General features: G+C 44.8%; 1 protein-coding gene and 1 long non-coding RNA gene across 3 annotated transcripts in view; one reads left to right on the forward strand and one right to left on the reverse strand.

Moving 5' to 3' along the window:
* LOC138767967 (multidrug resistance-associated protein 1-like) overlaps window positions 1-18,405 on the forward strand; it is a 46,542-nt gene that overhangs the window by 15,265 nt on the left and 12,872 nt on the right. For both annotated transcript variants that reach the window (XM_069945897.1, XM_069945898.1), the window contains exons 9-21: window positions 566-712; window positions 1,824-1,908; window positions 2,006-2,072; window positions 4,946-5,072; window positions 5,790-5,966; window positions 6,509-6,676; window positions 11,721-11,901; window positions 11,980-12,055; window positions 12,842-12,905; window positions 13,311-13,530; window positions 14,338-14,492; window positions 14,693-14,848; window positions 17,131-17,330. In XM_069945897.1, coding sequence (XP_069801998.1) covers window positions 566-712; window positions 1,824-1,908; window positions 2,006-2,072; window positions 4,946-5,072; window positions 5,790-5,966; window positions 6,509-6,676; window positions 11,721-11,901; window positions 11,980-12,055; window positions 12,842-12,905; window positions 13,311-13,530; window positions 14,338-14,492; window positions 14,693-14,848; window positions 17,131-17,330 — 1,823 coding nt within the window. The remainder of the gene's footprint in view (window positions 1-565; window positions 713-1,823; window positions 1,909-2,005; window positions 2,073-4,945; window positions 5,073-5,789; window positions 5,967-6,508; window positions 6,677-11,720; window positions 11,902-11,979; window positions 12,056-12,841; window positions 12,906-13,310; window positions 13,531-14,337; window positions 14,493-14,692; window positions 14,849-17,130; window positions 17,331-18,405) is intronic.
* LOC138767970 (uncharacterized) lies at window positions 11,667-18,186 on the reverse strand. Its single transcript, XR_011358893.1, has 3 exons — window positions 18,069-18,186; window positions 17,153-17,240; window positions 11,667-11,865 (listed from the first exon to the last, which is right to left on the reverse strand). It is a non-coding gene; the product is annotated as an uncharacterized lncRNA (long non-coding RNA).

Consider the following 18,405-nt stretch of genomic DNA (forward strand, 5'->3'; position numbering starts at 1 on the left):
ATAATGTGCTCTAACTCAATGAGTCATTGGCCGGCAGTGCACACACCATATAGAATAACGCCTGTAATTGATTACAGCCATCCAAATAATGAACATCACTTACGACCTTACGAATCCCTAATTCTCCACACTTACGGTTAGAGATGAGCGAACCAGGTTCGGGTTCGAGTCTATCCGAACCCGATCGTTCGGTATTTGATTAGCGGGGGCTGCTGGACTTGGATAAAGCTCTAAGGTTGTCTGGAAAACATGGATACAGCCAATGACTATATCCATGTTTTCCACATAGCCTTAGGGCTTTATCCAAGTTCAGCAGCCACCGCTAATCAAATGCCAAACGATCGGGTTCGGATCGACTCGAGCATGCTCCAGGTTCACTCATCTCTACTTACGACTTGTTTTCACAAAATACAGCAGTTCCATTTCCTACCTCTTCAAACATTGTTTTATTTTCACTCAGAATTACGTCCGTATTTAGCTTTTATTTTACTGTATGTGAACCTAGCCTTAAACTGCATCATTTTTATGAGATGTATCATTTCCAAAAAAACTCTTATTTTTTAAGGTTTCTATTGCCACATTTGGAGTCTATTTCTTAATAGATGAAGCCAATATCCTGACGGCATCCAAGGTTTTCACTACAATATCATTATTTAATATCCTGCGCCTGCCGTTGTTTGATTTGCCTACAGTCATCTCATCCGTAGTTCAGGTAATGTACAGTATACCCTATAGATGACTTTTTGATCCTTAGGAGGGGGGGGAGTCTCGGCAGTCAGATCCCCACCAATTACAACTTCTGATATGTTAAAAGTCGCCTAAAAGTTAAAGGCGTATTCCACTCAAACTTAACTTTGAATATGTTGCTGCCCATGGTGAGACTATCAATTCCTTCCATAGTTATTATATATTCAATCTCCTTCCCTTAGTTCTGAGCTGCTGCTTTCTGCTGAAAACACAAAAATCTGTGTGTGAACCTTTCTCTCTGTCTCCCCCTCCTTTGGCTGATGTAAAAAAGTCCCTGGCAGGCTGTATCTGCAACATTGCAGCTTCTTTGTAAGGGTGGGTTCACACTGAGGAATTCTCGCGGATAAACTCCGCGGAATTCCGTCGGCTGTACGTTCGCACGGCCGCGCGCCTTTCCGCTGGCTCCATAGACACCATTCTATGGGCAGGCTGATTCCGCCATAAGAACTGACATGTCACTTCTTTTGGCGGAATGCGGAATCAGCCGGCCCATAGAATGGTGTCTATGGAGTCGGCGGAAAGACGTGCGGCCGTGTGTCTGCACAGCCGACGGAATTTCGTGGAGTTTATCTGCGAGAATTCCTCAGTGTGAACCCACCCTAAAGTTGGAAGGATTATTCTGAGGTCAAGTTGCTGATGAACTCACTGTGATTAACCCTCCCAGAATTAACAAAGAAGCTACAAGGTTGCAGTTACAGCCAGTCAGGAACTTGTTTACATCAGCTGTCTCAGAAGGGAGGATGGGGAGACAGAGAGAAAAGCTCAGAACTGGGGGAAGGAGACTTCCATAGTATGTTAGGAATTGTTAGTCTCACCATGGTCAGCAACATATCAAAAGTTATGTTTCAGTGGAATAACCCTTTAAGGTACTCTTTACAGCATACATCCAGTTTTGGAAAGGTCTTGATATATCATAGTGGCATGGTAGAAGTTTCTTTAGTGTAGTCTAATATGGTGAGGTATTGAAGCCAAGGATATACTACAGAACTTATATATACAGTGATTAAATTTACATGAAACCTGATAATAGTTTAATAGAGAGGTGTTAACCCCCAGCTGTCTGGTTTCTTTTTCAGACTAGAGTTTCTCTAAATCGACTACAACATTTTCTATGCGATGAAGAACTTGACCCTGATAATATAGAAACCAGCTATAAAGGGAGTAAGTCTGCTTTATAATCTACTCGCTTACACTTGCAATATAGTGGTGATTTTTCTTCTGATCCATTTCTTTTTGATGTATTATATCGTGACTACAGATCACGCAGTTGGATTCCTCGGTGCTTCCTTCCAGTGGGAAAAAAATGGACCCTCCATTTTAAAAGAGTAAGGACAATTGTTTTGCTTGTCATTTGTCTTCTCTGTGTTTTTATTTTAATTTAAAAACACCTTTATTTGGGCCATGAATAGTGTCAAGGAGGCGGAGCCTATCATTCTCCGGGCTCTTACAGTGCTACACCTCATACAGTACAGTGAGGCATAGCAATGCTAGGGCCCAGAGAATGATAGGCCCCGGCGAAAATTTTTATTAAAGTATTGTATTGCCCCCCAAAAGTTACACAAATCACCAATATATACTTATTACAGGAAATGCTTATAAAGGCTTCACTTCCTGGATAACATGGTGATGTCACTTCCTGGTTAACATGGTGATGTCACTTCCTGGATAACATGGTGATGTCACTTCCTGGATAACATGGTGATGTCACTTCCTGGATAAAATGGGGATGTCACTTCCTGGATAACATGGGGATGTCACTTCCTGGATAACCTGGTGATGCCACTTCCTGGATAACCTGGTGATGTCACAACCCGACTCCCAGAGCTGTGCGGGTGTGACTGCTGTAGAGGATGATGGCAGGGGGACACTGAGGGACACAGGGACACTAAGCATCCCTCTGCCATCATCCTCTCCAGCAGCCACAGCCGCACAGCTCTGGGACTCGGGTTGTGACATCATCATGTTATCCAGGAAGTGACATCACCATGTTATCCAGGAAGTAAAGCCTTGATTCAGTAGTAAGTGCAGGGAAAAAGGCACTTTATAAGCATTTCCGGTAATAAGTCTATATTGGGGATTTGTATAACTTTTTGGGGGCAATACAATACTTTAATTAAAATTTTTGCCGGACTTCTCCTTTAAATGAAAACAAAAACTTAGAGACAGGCAGCAAAGGTATGTTCTGAATGCTTTTATTGCTGTTGCAGTAAGCTGTTGCATTTTTCTGTGTTTTTGTGTGTTTGCAATTTCAGCCTCGTGTCTAGTGTGAACGGTGTTCTAGGAGAGCTGACCAATTTTTTCCTTTTTTCTGTGTTCCAGTTGGAGGAGTGGCTGCCTCTATTTGGTTCTGCACTCCACCTGTCTCACCCAGGTGGTGCAATTATTTTTGCAGGTATTAGACGGATCTTGCATGCCCAGAGCATAGGCGTATTACACGCCATGGAGAGGCCATTACAGTGTGGGGTCGGCCTCGATATGAGGCCACCTTACCGTGGTGAGGCAGTTTACGCTGTTTGCAAATAGTAACCAAGAGACTCATTTTTTTTGTGGGAATTTTTTTTGGCAGTTGGGGGGGGGGGCTGCTTTTAACTATTTTCATGTCTGTGTTGGGTTTGTACCTTGCTGTTGCAGTGAGCTGTTGCATTTTTCTGTGTTTTTGTGTGTTTGCAATTTCAGCCATGGCAACGTGCTCCTGCCTAGTGTGAACGGTGTTCTCGGAGAGCTGACCATTTTTTTTCTTTTTTTCTGTGCTTTTATTAATATCTATTACCGGATAAGGTGGCAGATTCGCTTTAAATGTATACGGCAAAATACTAATGGCATATTCTTCAAATATCTGATTGGTAGTGGTCAATCCCATTGAAGTGAATGGGATAACTGCAAAACATAGTACAGCCACTACCTAGTTTATGGCACTGTGCCTGGTAAATGAATAGGTCGCAATGTGCAGCAGACGCTTCAATCAGCTGATCAGCCAGGAATCGGCACCAGAGATGAGCGAACCTCTAGCATGCTCGATTCCATCCGAACCTGAACTTTCGGCATTTGATTAGCGGTGGCTGCTGAAGTTGGATAAAGCCCTAAGGCTATGTGGAAATCATGGATATAGTCATTGGCTGTATCCATGTTTTCCAGACAACCTTAGAGCTTTATCCAAATTCAGCAGCCCCAGCTAATCAAATACCGAAAGTTCGGGTACGGATCGACTCAAACCCGAACCCGGTTCGCTCATCTCTAATCGGCACGCCATTCATTAAAAGGTAAAAAAAAGCTTGGAGAAGCCCTTTAGGCATTAGTGAACCCAATAGAGAGGGATTATCAGGTGGTCATAACACAAGTATATGTAGTTCAGGAGTTCAGGATCATGTCGGACTTATAGGTTCCTTCATATACATCTGACAGAAGTCTCCAACAGATGTCACTGTGTAGCCATACGGTGTCATACATCCTCCATAGACAACCTATATGTAAGGAGCAGGTTTGTGTAGCCCTCCCCGCCTCATATCTGAGCCTTGTGATTGACTTTGCAAATGAGCCCTGATCTACGTGAGATTGGGCCATCGAATACTGCCCTAATACAGGCGCTCTATAAAGCTGCACCCCTCTGTATTTGCCCCATGATGAGGAAAAATGTAATCTATCGCAAGTGAACTAATAAACAACAGCAAGCAGAGTTCTAAAAAATCATAAGGAACTAAAGGGTTACTCCAGCGAAAATGCTTTTCTTTCAAATCAACTGATATCGGAAAGTTATATAGATTTGTAGTTTACTTCTATAAAAAAAAAATCTCAAGTCTTCCCATACTTATCAGCTGCTGTATGTCCTGCTCCTGCGGGAAATGTTGTTTTATTTTCAGTGTGACACACTGCTCTCTGCTGACATCTCTGTCCGAGAGAGAGGAGAGGTTTTCTATGGGGATTCCTAGAAAACCGAGACAGTCTCCCTGTCTCGGCCAGAGATGTCAGCAGGGAGCACTGTGTCAGACTGAAAATAAGACAACACTTACTGCAGGACATATAGCAGCTGATAAGTATGGGAACAATTCAGATTTTTTAATACAAGTAAATTACAAATCTATATAACTTTCTGATATCAGTTGGTGTGAAAGAAAAAGATTTTCACTGGATAACTCCTTTAATAAAGAATTGTATTATTTCCACACAAACCAAAATCAACTCAATCTGACCTTTTTTTTAGCATACACATAAAGATTCCTGAAGGCTCTTTAGTTGCTGTCGTTGGTCAAGTTGGGTCTGGAAAATCGTCCTTACTATCTGCAATCCTCGGGGAGATGAACAGACTGGAAGGTAGTGTTCAGAGGAAGGTAAGAATTCATATATATCAGTGTCCTGTACATCATGAATGACACAAGTTCCTTATAACCGCAGTGTGGTTCCTGTCACATGCTGAAGGTCCTCTACAAGTTTTTTACATTTCTAAGACACTTGATATACAGTTTACAAACTGCTCCTAGTGCCAGTTTTTTCTTACAGTAAAGGGGTAGTTCAGCAAAAAAATAAATTAAATCAACTGGTGCCAGAGATTTGTAATTTACTTCTATTAAAAAATCTCAAGTCTTCCAGTACTTATCAGCTGCTCTATGTCCTGCAGGAAGAGATGTACTCTTTCCAGTCTGACACATTGCTCTCTGCTCTGCTGCCACCTCACCTCTGTCCGTGTCAGGAACTGTCCACAGCAAGAGAGGTTTACTATGGGGATTTGTTACTGCTTCATGGACATAAGTGGCAGCAGAGAGCACTGTGTCAGACTGTAAAGAATACACCACTTCCTGCAGGACATACAGCAGCTCATAAGTTCTGGAAGATGGAGATTTTTAAATAGAAGTAAATCACAAATTTCGGGCACCAGATGATATGAAAGAAACAAAAATTTTGCTGGAGTGCCCCTTTAAACTTAAAGTTATTCTTACATTATTCATGATATTTTATTAAGTATATCTGTAGAACCGGTGTTACTGATATCTTAAAGCACCCAGTAATTATAATGCATTAATCCAGCCTGTGTTCTTCCTTACCATAAGGGCTCAGTGGCCTATGTGTCGCAGCAGGCCTGGATACAGAATGCCTTATTCCAGGAGAACATTCTTTTTGGCCAGACTATGAATAAGCCATTTTATGAGAAGGTTCTGGAAGCGTGCGCCCTGCTGCCAGACCTGGAGCTTCTGCCACATGGAGACCAAACCGAGATAGGCGAGAGGGTGAGGGACACACCTTGTTCTTATTCTATGATAATGAGATGCTTGTTCTGTCCCAGTCTGAACAATGAGCAAAAAATATTAAAATATATATTACATAAAACTATACATAATTGGTGTCACTGCATTTCTACTGACCCACAGAATAAAATAATCCCTATTGGGTAAGGGTTATCTATTGGATGCCCGGAGTTTCCCTGCAATTACCTCTAATGCAGAAGCTTGACTGCATCATTTTTTAGGGGGGTTCCACTCCAGCTTTCCCTTGGTTTCCCTGTCTATCTGCCATACACAGTATAGTATGGATTGAGCTCACTAAAAATACAGTATGCAGTCAGCGCCATCTAGTGGTTGATGCAGGTAGATAATGTTACCATTTACATTAATGTCTATGCAGCAGAATTGGCGCTGTGTTCAGAATTTCAGACGTAAAACAACATAATAAATGGTGGATGGATATTATGGCTGTACATGTATATTGTGCACATATAATCTATGTCTTTGGGTGTCATATTCCTATCTATGTAATTAACTTTTGTTTACAGGGTGTAAATCTGAGTGGAGGTCAGAAGCAGCGGGTCAGCCTTGCTCGTGCTGTATATAATGATGCGGACATCTACCTGCTGGATGACCCTTTATCAGCTGTCGATGTACATGTGGGAAAGCATTTATTTGATAAAGTCATTGGACATAGTGGGCTACTGAAAAATAAGGTATGGATGTATACTATATGTGATTGACAGCGCCCATCATTATCTACTGTGTACTATAGTAGACACACACATACATACATATACACACATACATACATCCATACATACATGCACACACATACATACATACATACATACATACATACACACACACACATACATACATACATACAAGGCAGTTTATTCTTTAGCGGCCAATACAGGTCAACTAACTAGGATTTTGGGGAGGACACTGCTAAGTGTTTATATGTCTGTTTTCACTTTGTTAAATATATCACTAAAACTTAGCAAGTTACCACCATTGTACCTGTTTCCCCATGACAGCTCTTCTGTCCTGGCAGCCCAGTTGTCCTGCATCCCCACAGAGCATTATCTGCAAGTCAGGAAAGAGTTCTCCTTTTTGCACGAACCCCACTTTTTTCAGAATTTCCTGCACCAATTGATTTAAAAGAATTTATTTTTCTGGTATGCTAGAGTACCCCTTTAACCCCTTAAGGACCGGGCCAATTGTCACTTTTGCATTTTCGTTTTTTCCTCTTCGCCTTCTAAGACCCATAACTCTTTAATTTTTCCACCTATCCACCTACAGGGCCATGTGAGGGCTTGTTTTTTTCAGGAACAGGTTTTACTTTGTAATGGCATCTTTCAATCTGCCATAAAATGAATTACGGAACCCCCAAAATATCATTTATAGGGTGAACTTGGGTCAAAGAATGTGATTTCGCAAATTTGGGGGGGGGGGCGTGTTTGCGTAATGCACTTTACGGTAAAACTGGCATTTTTTCTTTATTCTATAGGTCAGTCTGAACACTTTGATATGCAGGTTTACTAGGTTTTCTAACGTTTTACCATTTTTATTGGAAGCTAAACTCTTTTTTTCAAATAGGCATATTGGCCCTATTGTGACTCTTATAGCGCTTTTATTTTTTCACCTACGGAGTCGCATGGGGAGTCATTTTTTGCGTCATGATCTTGTTTTTTATTAGTAACATTTTTTTCTAGATCAAACGTACTGATCGCTTTTTATGATTTTTTTTTATACATATAATGTCATTTAAAAAAAAAAACTAATTTCTGTGTTTTTTTACCGCCTTTTGTTTAAAGGGGTATTCCCCCCCAAGAGCTAAAAAAATAAAATGCTCCCAAACCTAGCCGGTCTTACTCACCAAGTCCCCCTGAGAATTTTGAGCCGTCTCCCGTCTTTCTAGCTGCTTCCGTTCCTGAGTTACAAGTTTTTTAGAAAGCCGAACTATATCCAACATGGCTCCAGCCAGAAAACTACATCTCCCATCATGCAATGCTTACGTCTGATTGGTCCATGATGTAGCAGAGCTGATATCCACAAGATATAACAGAGTTGAGAGCGTAGCATAGCAGAGTTGAGTGCTTTGCATAGCAGTGTTGAGTGCGTTGCATAGCAGAGTTGTGTGCGTTGCATAGCAGAGTTGTGTGCGTTGCATAGCAGAGTTGTGTGCGTTGCATAGCAGAGTTGTGTGCGTTGTATAGCAGAGTTGTATGCGTTGCATAGCAGAGTTGAGAGTGTTGCTTAGCAGAGTTGTTATTTGAGTGAGCGTAGCATAGCAGAGTTGAGTGCTTTGCATAGCAGTGTTGAGTGCGTTGCATAGCAGAGTTGTGTGCGTTGCATAGCAGAGTTGTGTGCGTTGCATAGCAGAGTTGAGAGTGTTGCTTAGCAGAGTTGAGTTATTTGAGTGAGGGGGGCCGCAGGTCAGCCGGTGAGCCGTGCGTGGGGGGGTTGGGTGCCGTGGGTTGAGTTGCGAAGTACAATGACCCTATATATCTATATGGAGGAGGGAGGAGAGAGGAGGTGAAGATGGAGGAGAGAGGAGGTGGGAGGGAGAGAGGTGGTGAAGGTGGGGGGGAGAGATGTGAAGGGGGGGAGAGAGATGTGAAGGGGGGGAGAGAGATGTGAAGGGGGGGAGAGATGTGAAGGGGGGGGGGAGATGTGAAGGGGGGGGAGAGATGTGAAGGGGGGGGGGAGAGATGTGAAGGGGGAGAGAGAGATGTGAAGGGGGAGAGAGATGTGAAGGGGGAGAGAGAGATGTGAAGGGGGGAGAGATGTGAAGGGGGAGAGAGATGTGAAGGGGGGAGAGATGTGAAGGGGTGAGAGAGAGATGTGAAGTGGGGGAGAGATGTGAGGGGGGGGAGAGAGATGTGAAGCGGGGGAGAGATGTGAGGGGGGGGAGAGAGATGTGAAGCGGGGGAGAGATGTGAGGGGGGGGGAGAGAGATGTGAAGCGGGGGAGAGATGTGAGGGGGGGGAGAGAGATGTGAAGCGGGGGAGAGATGTGAGGGGGGGGAGAGAGATGTGAAGCGGGGGAGAGATGTGAGGGGGGGGAGAGAGATGTGAAGCGGGGGAGAGATGTGAGGGGGGGGAGAGAGATGTGAAGCGGGGGAGAGATGTGAGGGGGGGGAGAGAGATGTGAAGCGGGGGAGAGATGTGAGGGGGGGGAGAGAGATGTGAAGCGGGGGAGAGATGTGAGGGGGGGGAGAGAGATGTGAAGCGGGGGAGAGATGTGAGGGGGGGGAGAGAGATGTGAAGCGGGGGAGAGATGTGAGGGGGGGGGAGAGAGATGTGAAGCGGGGGGAGAGATGTGAGGGGGGGGGGAGAGATGTGAAGCGGGGGAGAGATGTGAGGGGGGGGGGGAGAGAGATGTGAAGCGGGGGAGAGATGTGAGGGGGGGGAGAGAGATGTGAAGCGGGGGAGAGATGTGAGGGGGGGGAGAGAGATGTGAAGCGGGGGGAGAGATGTGAGGGGGGGGAGAGAGATGTGAAGCGGGAGAGAGATGTGAGGGGGGGGAGAGAGATGTGAAGGGGGGGGGAGAGAGAGATGTGAAGGGGGGGAGAGATGTGAAGGGGGGGGAGAGGAGGTGAAGGCTTGGGGGGGGGGGGGGACACCACCACCCCCGTTCCCACCCGCAGCACCTCGCCCCCCCCCCCCCCCCCGTCTCACCCGTGGCACAGCTGGCAGCGGCGGTACCGACACCCCCGGACCCCACACAGCTCAGTACAGCACCCCCCGCCGCCGGCTACTTTGCTTGGTTGCCGGGATGCGGGGGGGTGCTATGGGGCGCTCACTAATCGTCCGATCCCCCCCCCCCTCCTCCTATACCAAGTACATCCCCCCCCCCTTCCGATACCGAATACATCACCCCCTCATCAGATCTGCAGCACCGGGCCGTCTCAGCTTCCATCACAGCAGGAGCTCACAGCGTTCTGTGCGGGACAAAGCACGGTGAGCTGCTGCAGCTGCTATGATGGAAGCTGAGACGGCCCGCTGCTGCAGATCTGATGAGGGGGTGATGTATTCGGTATCGGAAGGGGGGGGGGATGTACTTGGTATAGGAGATGGGGGGGATCGGACGATTAGTGAGCGCCCCATAGCAGCCCCCCCCCCCCCGCATCCCGGCAACCAAGCAAAGTAGCCGGCGGCGGGGGGTGCTGTACTGAGCTGTGTGGGGTCCGGGGGTGTTAGTACCGCCGCTGCCAGCTGTGCCACGGGTGAGACGGGGGGGGGAGTTCGTGGGCCGAGGTGCTGCAGGTGGGGACGGGGATGGTCGTGCCGCGGGTGAGACGGGGAAGGGTCTTGGGCCGAGGTGCTGCGGGTGAGAACGGGGGTGGTCGTGCCGCGGGTGAGAACGGGGGTTGTGGTGCCGGTGAGTCCCGGAGGGTGGGCGGGGGGTGCCGAGGTGAGCTGCGCGGGGGGGGGGGCCGGGGGGGGGAGGGGCACAGGTGTGTTCAGGGGCGAGGGGGCACACAGGTGACCTGGGGGGAGGCAGTCGGGAGACAGCAGCAGCTGTCAGTGTCCTCCCTCACTTCAGTAGGCAGGGTTAGAAGCCAGCCCATTGAAGAGAGGGAGGACACGTGATGCCGTCTCGGAGGGTCGGGGCCAGGAGCAGGGAGCGTGTCGGAGTGGACTGAGAGCTGATGATTCTATGCAAACGGTGGGGGTGAGTGCTTCTAGATAACAGCAAAACTGTGCAGAATCCGCAATAACTTTATATTGGAAAGATGGAAAGCTACGGGTGGGCAACGTATTAATGCAAAAAAAAAATTGGGGGGGAATACCCCTTTAAGCCGTTCACCGTGCGGGAATATTATTGTATTATTTTAATAGATCGGACGATTACGCACGCTACGGTATATTATATGTTATTTAACTTTATTATTTTTATGTGTTTTATGTATAAAATGGGAAGGGGGGGATTTTCACTTTTATTGGGGGAGGGGCTTTGGGACATTTTTTAAAACTTTTATCCAATTTTTTTTTTTTTTTACACTTTTTAAGTCCCCTTAGGGGACTTTTACATTATTACATTAGATTACATACACTGATCACTGCTATGCCATAGCTTAGCAGGGATCAGTGTTATCGGCAATCTTCTGAAGAGTGAAGACCTGACCTGAATCCATGTGATCGGGACCCCTGCAGACACGCTGCGGGGGTCCCGATCGCTAAGATGCTCTGGTCACTTATACTTAGATGCCGCCATTGAGGGTGAGGGTCTGGCTGCAGATAGTAGCCGCTCCTTACCTGCTATGGAGCGAGCTCAGCTCGTGAGCCCGCTCCATAGCCCAGGACCCCGGCAGGGCATACATTTACACCTTCCTGTGTTAAGGCCCAGGCAGTGGGGGCGTAAATGTATGCCCTATGGTCGTTAAGGGGGTAAGTATTACACAGTGTCTAATTAAATCAATGGACAGGTCCTCCATTGTAAGAAAAGGCTGAATAAGCATTTGTATTAACAAATATTCCCCATAATTGGCCAATGTGAAAGAGCCAGTGATCAGCAGGATAGGGGATAACTAGTGGATTGGTGGAGGTCCCCATCTGGGAATTCTGTGGATTCTTACAAAAAAGTGCATGTGTGGTCAACGCTCGGTCTTGATTGTATATGAGGTTTCCAAAAACATTACAATACTACACAACACTAAAACAATTTGTAAATGACCATTCACAATATATACTCATGGTCCTTTGTGATAAACATTGTAGTTTATGCTTGACCTATGCCTGACCCTTGCAGACAAGAGTCCTGGTTACACACAGCCTAACCGTCCTTCCTCTGGTGGACCTGATAGTGTTGATGGAAGATGGACGGATCGGTCAGATAGGAACTTATGGGGAACTGGTCTCCAAGCAGCAAGACTTTGCTGATATGGTCATGGCATCTGGGACAAAGAAAGAAAGCTGCTCTGAGATGACCTGTAAGTCTGCAGTGACTGACATAACATATCACAGTACATTTTCTGCTATTGAATATTAATGCTCACAATATTTTTTAGCAAGCTTGGTGAAAGATGCAGGAAATGTAAAAAGTCAGAGGGGAAATCCTGAAGATGCTGTGGTCCAGAAGGAGAGGTATTGTGGTCTTTCTGTTGACAATGCAATAAATATGTGTGTGTTCCAACTCTTGCTTCCTTAGGGCCCTTTTGTATGGGCTGTTACTCCTATATCGAATAAATGGATGACTTGTTAATGGGATGGCCACTTTATAGTAAAACTGTTCAGTGTACAGTATTAGTAAGTGTAGTCACTGTATATACTGACAGCAGCTCCCTGTGTACCTCACAGAGCTACAATCAGACTCCCCTCCTCCAGGCTGTGCTGCCCTGCTCTGTGGTGATTCTGTCCATAAGATGTCCTCCATAGGCATATACAGGCTCAGTGGTGGACACTAGGGGGTGGGGCAGGGTCACATGCTCCTCCATGTCAGCCTTCTTATGGACAGAATCACCACAGAGCAGGACAGCACAGCCTGGAGGAGGGGAGTCTGATTTTAGCTGTATGAGGCACAGAGAAAGCGGCTGTCAGTATATACAGTGAGTACAGTTACTAACACTGTACACTGAACTATTTTACTATAAAGGGCCAACCGCTTTAACCCTCTATTTGAATTAACAACTTCCTTATTTTCAAGTTTGCTGGGGCCCCCTGCGATCACCGAGTTAGGAATACCCCTTTAAGACAGATTTCAGATGACACGTATTACCCGGATTTCCCTCTTTATAGTTTTAAATTGAAAGATTTGGCTGAAAGAAACTATAGAATTCAGGAAATTAAAATAACAATTCTTGAATTTGACCATTGTTATTACACCTGATTTTCTCAGATTTACTACATCTAATCTGTGACCTCTTTTTCCAGGAAACTATTTGCTGTGTTAAGCAGCACTCCAAGGATTAATAAAGAGATAGTCGCCACAGGAAATGTAAGTCTGGTATATTTCATACTATAGTTATAGAAATGTTAAACCTAGAACAAAATGAGGATACTTGTTTTTTAACCTTTTAGGCTATGTTCAAACGATGCAATAATAAGTGGAAACAACGGCTGTTATTAATGTTCAAGTGCAACATCGGACGTTATTTGCACTTATTTTTACATTGTGTAAAATGCCACTTTGCATTATACAGTGTTTAACTCTATTTCACAAGCTTGAAAAAGGCTTGTGATATACAGCTGAAACGTTGCACTGTACTATGCGAACTGGCACAATAAAGAAATAGCTCTTTGTTGAGGAGATGCTGTCCTTCGCTTTTTTTTTTTGGATAATGTTGGATAATGTATGTATATATGCATATATATATATATATATTTGTCTTCTGCATTCTAGACAAAGATGTCGGTGGTGAAGAAGTACCTGCAGGCATTTGGATGGTCTTGGGTCGGCTTAACCATCATAGCATATATAGGTCAAAATGCAATGGCCATAGGACAAAATGTATGGCTTAGTAAATGGACAACTGAAGCCAAAGGAATAAAAGACCCAACAGAGTGGACAGAGCTGAGGGACAATAGACTCGGTGTCTATGGAGTGCTGGGATTTGTGCAAGGTAATGGAATAAGATGTGTAAGGTATATGAATTTACAATGGCTTGTTGACTTTTAGTAGCTGAACACATAAAAAAATCTCACCAGGATATAACAAGAGTGTTGTATCCTTAGGGGCCCCTCATAGCAGGATTTTGTCATCTGGAAAGACATAGGGGGACATTTATGTCCCCGCATCTCCGGCGCTACGGGGATTTATGTAGAGGCGGCTTGCCTCTACATAAATCCCATGCGCTCCGGTGCGCACGGCTGAAAACCTACGCCAGCTGAGGACTGGAGTAGGTTATCGGCGTATCTTTTGGCGGAACGGATGGTGAATCGCGCGGACTCTGAGTCCGCGCCCTCCGTTCCGCCCCCGTCACACTCCCTCCTCGCCCCCCGGCGTACTCGGCGGAAAGTGCCTATTTGTGAATATTTTATTTGCAAATCGGCCATTTGCAAATAAAATGTGCAAATTGCCACTTTCCGCCGAATATCATCCGTACGTCGGATGATACATGTCCCCCATAGTCTCATAGTCAAACAGAATTTTCTATTCTTTTATGGATGATCTTTCAGGAATGTTTATCCATAGATCGCTTATGACCAGTATGATGAAGTGTAGTGGCCTATAGGTAAAATGATGCAGAGGGGCCACCAGTAGGTGTACTACATGAGAATAAAGGGGCCCCCGTGTATGGATCGGTATAAGTGTCACTAGAGTCCAGATCATAGAGAAGAGCACAATTATGTAGTTTTGGACAATATTGAAGGGAACGGTGACATCATATCCAGACTGTAGTAACATGTACGTCCCTTCTCTCTTCTAGGCCTTTGTGTCTGCTATGGCGCCTATGTGATCACTAGAGGTACTATCTGTTCCTCCCGCTCACTACATAATCAGATGCTGGACAATATTCTGCGCCTCCCCCTACAGTTTTTTGAAACCACTCCAATGGGCCAAGTACTGAATCGGTTTACTAAGGTAGGATGTAGGGAAATATTACTGTAGCTTCACCTTTGCTGATGTTATGCTTGGTTTTCGTTACCAACAAATTGTTGTGCATTATGAAGATTCAGTGGTCGTATAGGTTTTGTTATGTGTTAGCTTGAAAAGACAACACCCATCTGCTAAATGTCCTGATATAAATGACTACATGTGTCTGTCTTGCTGTTTTATTATAGGACATCTATGTGATAGACGAGCGTTTCCATTACTATTTACGCACCTGGTTAAACTGTATGCTGGACGTGCTGGGGACCATTCTGGTTATTGTAGTCGCTACACCTCTGTTCTCCGTAGCTATTGTTCCCATTGGATTTTTATACCTCTTGATCCAGGTAAGTAGTAACATATTACAGTTTTCCCTACTTATACTTTAAAGTGTACCTGTCGTTATAACTTTCAAAATCTAAATCAGCAGTAGATGTGATTTAAAGCAAGTTTGCAATTTACATTCATAATTTTTTTTTTTTTAGTTATGGCAAACACGGCACTTTCTGTTTTCCGACTCTTTTTTTCTCAAAGAACAGGAAACAGTCAGAAAACAGGAAGTTCTATGTTTCCCAGGCCATCTAAACGCTCACAGAGAGAAGGCAGTCATGTGATTGATAGACACAATGAGCCGTGACTCTCTGTACTGGCCGGAATTCCTGTGTTTTGTCTGTTTTCAACCAGCAGAAAATCTGCCTTCTGGAGACAGGACCTGGATTTCTGGTAAGTACAGCTTTGTTTTACAGCATGATAACAACAACAAAATAATGAATGTAAATTACAATTTTGCTTTATTTCACATCTATTGTTGATTTAGATTTTGAAAGTTATAATGACAGGAACACTTTAACATTTCTCATTGCATTATAGCATTGGTTATGAGGTTTTCCAAAACGATCATCCTAGTGCTGAGCAAAATCCCAGGATGAATGTGTCTTCAGAAAATCAAAGCTTAAAGGGGTACTCCAGCGGGGGGGCACTTTTTGGCTGGGAAAAGACGTCCACTCACCTCCCCGGTTCCAGCGGCGAGTCCCGCATCGCGGCACTTCGGTCCCTGGTTCCAGGCCGCTTCCTGGTGTCTGACGTGGGTGCGAGACGTGACGTCTCAGGTCCGCTCAGCCAGTAAGTGAAGGAGGCGGGATCCGTTTCAAGTCCGCTCAGATCCCGCCCGCGTCAGACACCAGGAAGCGGCCGGGAACCGTGGACCGGAGCACTGCGCCGCGGGATTCGCGCTGGAACCGGGGAGGTGAGTGGATGTCTTTTCCCTCAGCCACCTCCTCCCCTGCCCCAGCCCCTAGCAAGTCTGTAAGGAATAAAAAGTGGAATCTGATTGGTTGCTAGGGGCAGCTAAGCCAGTTTCACTTTACACCAGGTTTGATAAATCTCCCACTATATTTTACAATATTCTTGAAGTCTTGCAGTTTTCGTTCTAACCAATAAGCCTAACACTTTCCCATTCATTTGAATAGGGTTCGAAACAGATTAATATGCTTACAAACATGGGGCTTGCTCTAAAGGATCTAAATCTAAATGCTGTTAACAATAGCTCAGACAAGGTTTCTAAAAATGGGGGCCATCGTCTGGTCCAGATAAATATACTCCATAGGAGTTATTTTACCCCTGACTTTCTGTTTTGGACCAACAGGAGGGAGGGGGCTGCATGTCCAAGGTGTGGGATGGATTCAGTTGGATTTCTGCATATGTTTTGGCAATGTAGCGAAATCAGAAAGTTTTGGACTGAGGTTTTTAAACCTGTTTGGCTGGATATTGGGGGCAGTATGGAGCTCTCCCCATGGGTAGCGCTTCTGGGGGTAGACCCTGTATATGGTCTGAATAAGAGGAAGAAAGTCGAGATTATAAGGAAGATTTTCTATGCCAGACTTTTGATCGCCCGGAAATGTCTCTCTCCTATCCCCCCGATGGTAAATGAATGGAGGGTACTGATCGGTACATTTGAACAGTACAATCTGGTGTCTCCTTAAGGACTGATGGGGTGATAAGTTGGGGAGAGGTTCAAGCCAAGGCAGGGTTGTTGGTTTTTTTTTTGGTTTTTTTTTCCTCCTCTCTCTCTCTCTAAATGGGGTGGGTGGGAATGTGGATTTGAAACTGTAAAATGTTATGTAATTATGTACGTTATATGACTATTTTGTGCGCAGACAAGTACTGATTTCTGCAATTTGGGGTTTTTGTATGTTTTTTAAAGTTAATAAAAATTTATATGATAAAAAAAAACAATAGCTCAGACAAGATGGCTGCCCTCATAAATAATGTACAAAAAAATGTAAAAACTAGGTGATAGGTTGCCTTTAGGCTTACAGCTTTGCAAAGAGAACAAGACAAATAAATGGTTTATTGCATTGCAATCTTTTCATTGATTCTCATTGTTCCTCGGGGGAGGAGTCAGTCCTAGGGGGCTTTATGTTCCTGATATTTGGTCAGAGGTGGTACAGTCACTGCAGTTGGCCATGTAAGGTCTAGCTACAAGGTCAAAGCCTCTTTACTGTGATCCTCCACATGGACAGCCCCCAGCGACCCCAGTCGTGCGGTCCAGGAACTTTCTATCATGCTATGAAAGTTTATCCAGTGTCAGTATATATTACAATCACATATTCTGTTCCCTTTTATATAGAGATATTATATCGCCAGCTCACGTCAGATCCGGAGACTGGATGGGGCCTCACGTTCTCCAGTCATCTCTCACTTCAGTGAGACCTTACACGGAGCGTCTACCATCCGAGCCTACGGACATCAAGAGAGGTTCATTGGTGAGAACAAGGATGTGATGAACGAGAATTTATTGTGCTACTACAATAACGTGATCTCTAACAGGTAATGGAGTGTTATGTGTATGGAAATTCTCGCTTCTGATCACTTTGTGCAGTGATCAGTTAGAAACCGATAAAAGGGTTGTCCTAATATAGTCACTTATGATTTATCCACAGGGTAGGCAATATGTGTTTGATTGCTGTGGAAGCCCACTGATCATGAGGAGCTCCCCCTAATTGATTGGAGCGCTAATTGAGTGTGCATACTTCCTCTTGACCTTTATGCATCACTTGACCTTTATGCAAAACTAGAGGGTTCTGTACTCAGCTATCTACATCTATCATCATACAGCTATCATGATCAGTAGGGGTCCCAGAGGTGGGACCCTCAGCTATCAGACAACTTATCACCTATTTTGGGTTAACGCCTGTAAGTCCAATTCCTGGCTACATAACATACGGTACATACAGAATTCATTGTTCCCCCAATTATAGTGAGTCATGGCTCAAACCAAAGTCTATCACTGTATTTTACATATGGTATGAGGGTATTATGTTGGAGTGCAGTGGTTTCCTTTCTCCAAATGTTATGCTTCTCTACTAAATCATCTCTCCACTAAACATTGTTCTAGTACCCTTCTGACTTGTTTAAGTGATCTTTAGCAGACTGCAGACAGGCAGCAATGTTCTTTTTTTTACAGCTTTCTTATCACAATTCTGCCATGCACACCATTGTTGCTCACTTCTCCTCATCATGAGCTCATGAACATTAACATTAGGCCTTTACTTGCTTAGAGGCTACCTTGGTTTCCTTTGTGATCTTGTGGACTATTATAAGCCTTGCTCTTGGTCTCTGTTGGTCAACCTGGAGAGTGTGATAATGGCCTTGGATTTCCTCTGTACACAATGGGGGAGATTTATCAGACATGGTGTAAAGTGAAACTGGCTCAGTTGCCCCTAGCAACCAATCAGATTCCACCTTTCATTTCCCAAAGAGTCTATGAGAAATGAAAGGTGGAATCTGATTGGTTGCTAGGGGCAACTGAGCCAGTTTCACTTTACACCAAGTTTGATAAATCTCCCCCAATCTGTCTGACTGTGAATAGTGGAGTCTACACTCTTTGGTTTTGTAACCCTTC

Source organism: Dendropsophus ebraccatus, chromosome 11 (assembly GCF_027789765.1).
Source record: "Dendropsophus ebraccatus isolate aDenEbr1 chromosome 11, aDenEbr1.pat, whole genome shotgun sequence".
In the NCBI taxonomy this organism is placed as follows: domain Eukaryota; kingdom Metazoa; phylum Chordata; class Amphibia; order Anura; family Hylidae; genus Dendropsophus; species Dendropsophus ebraccatus.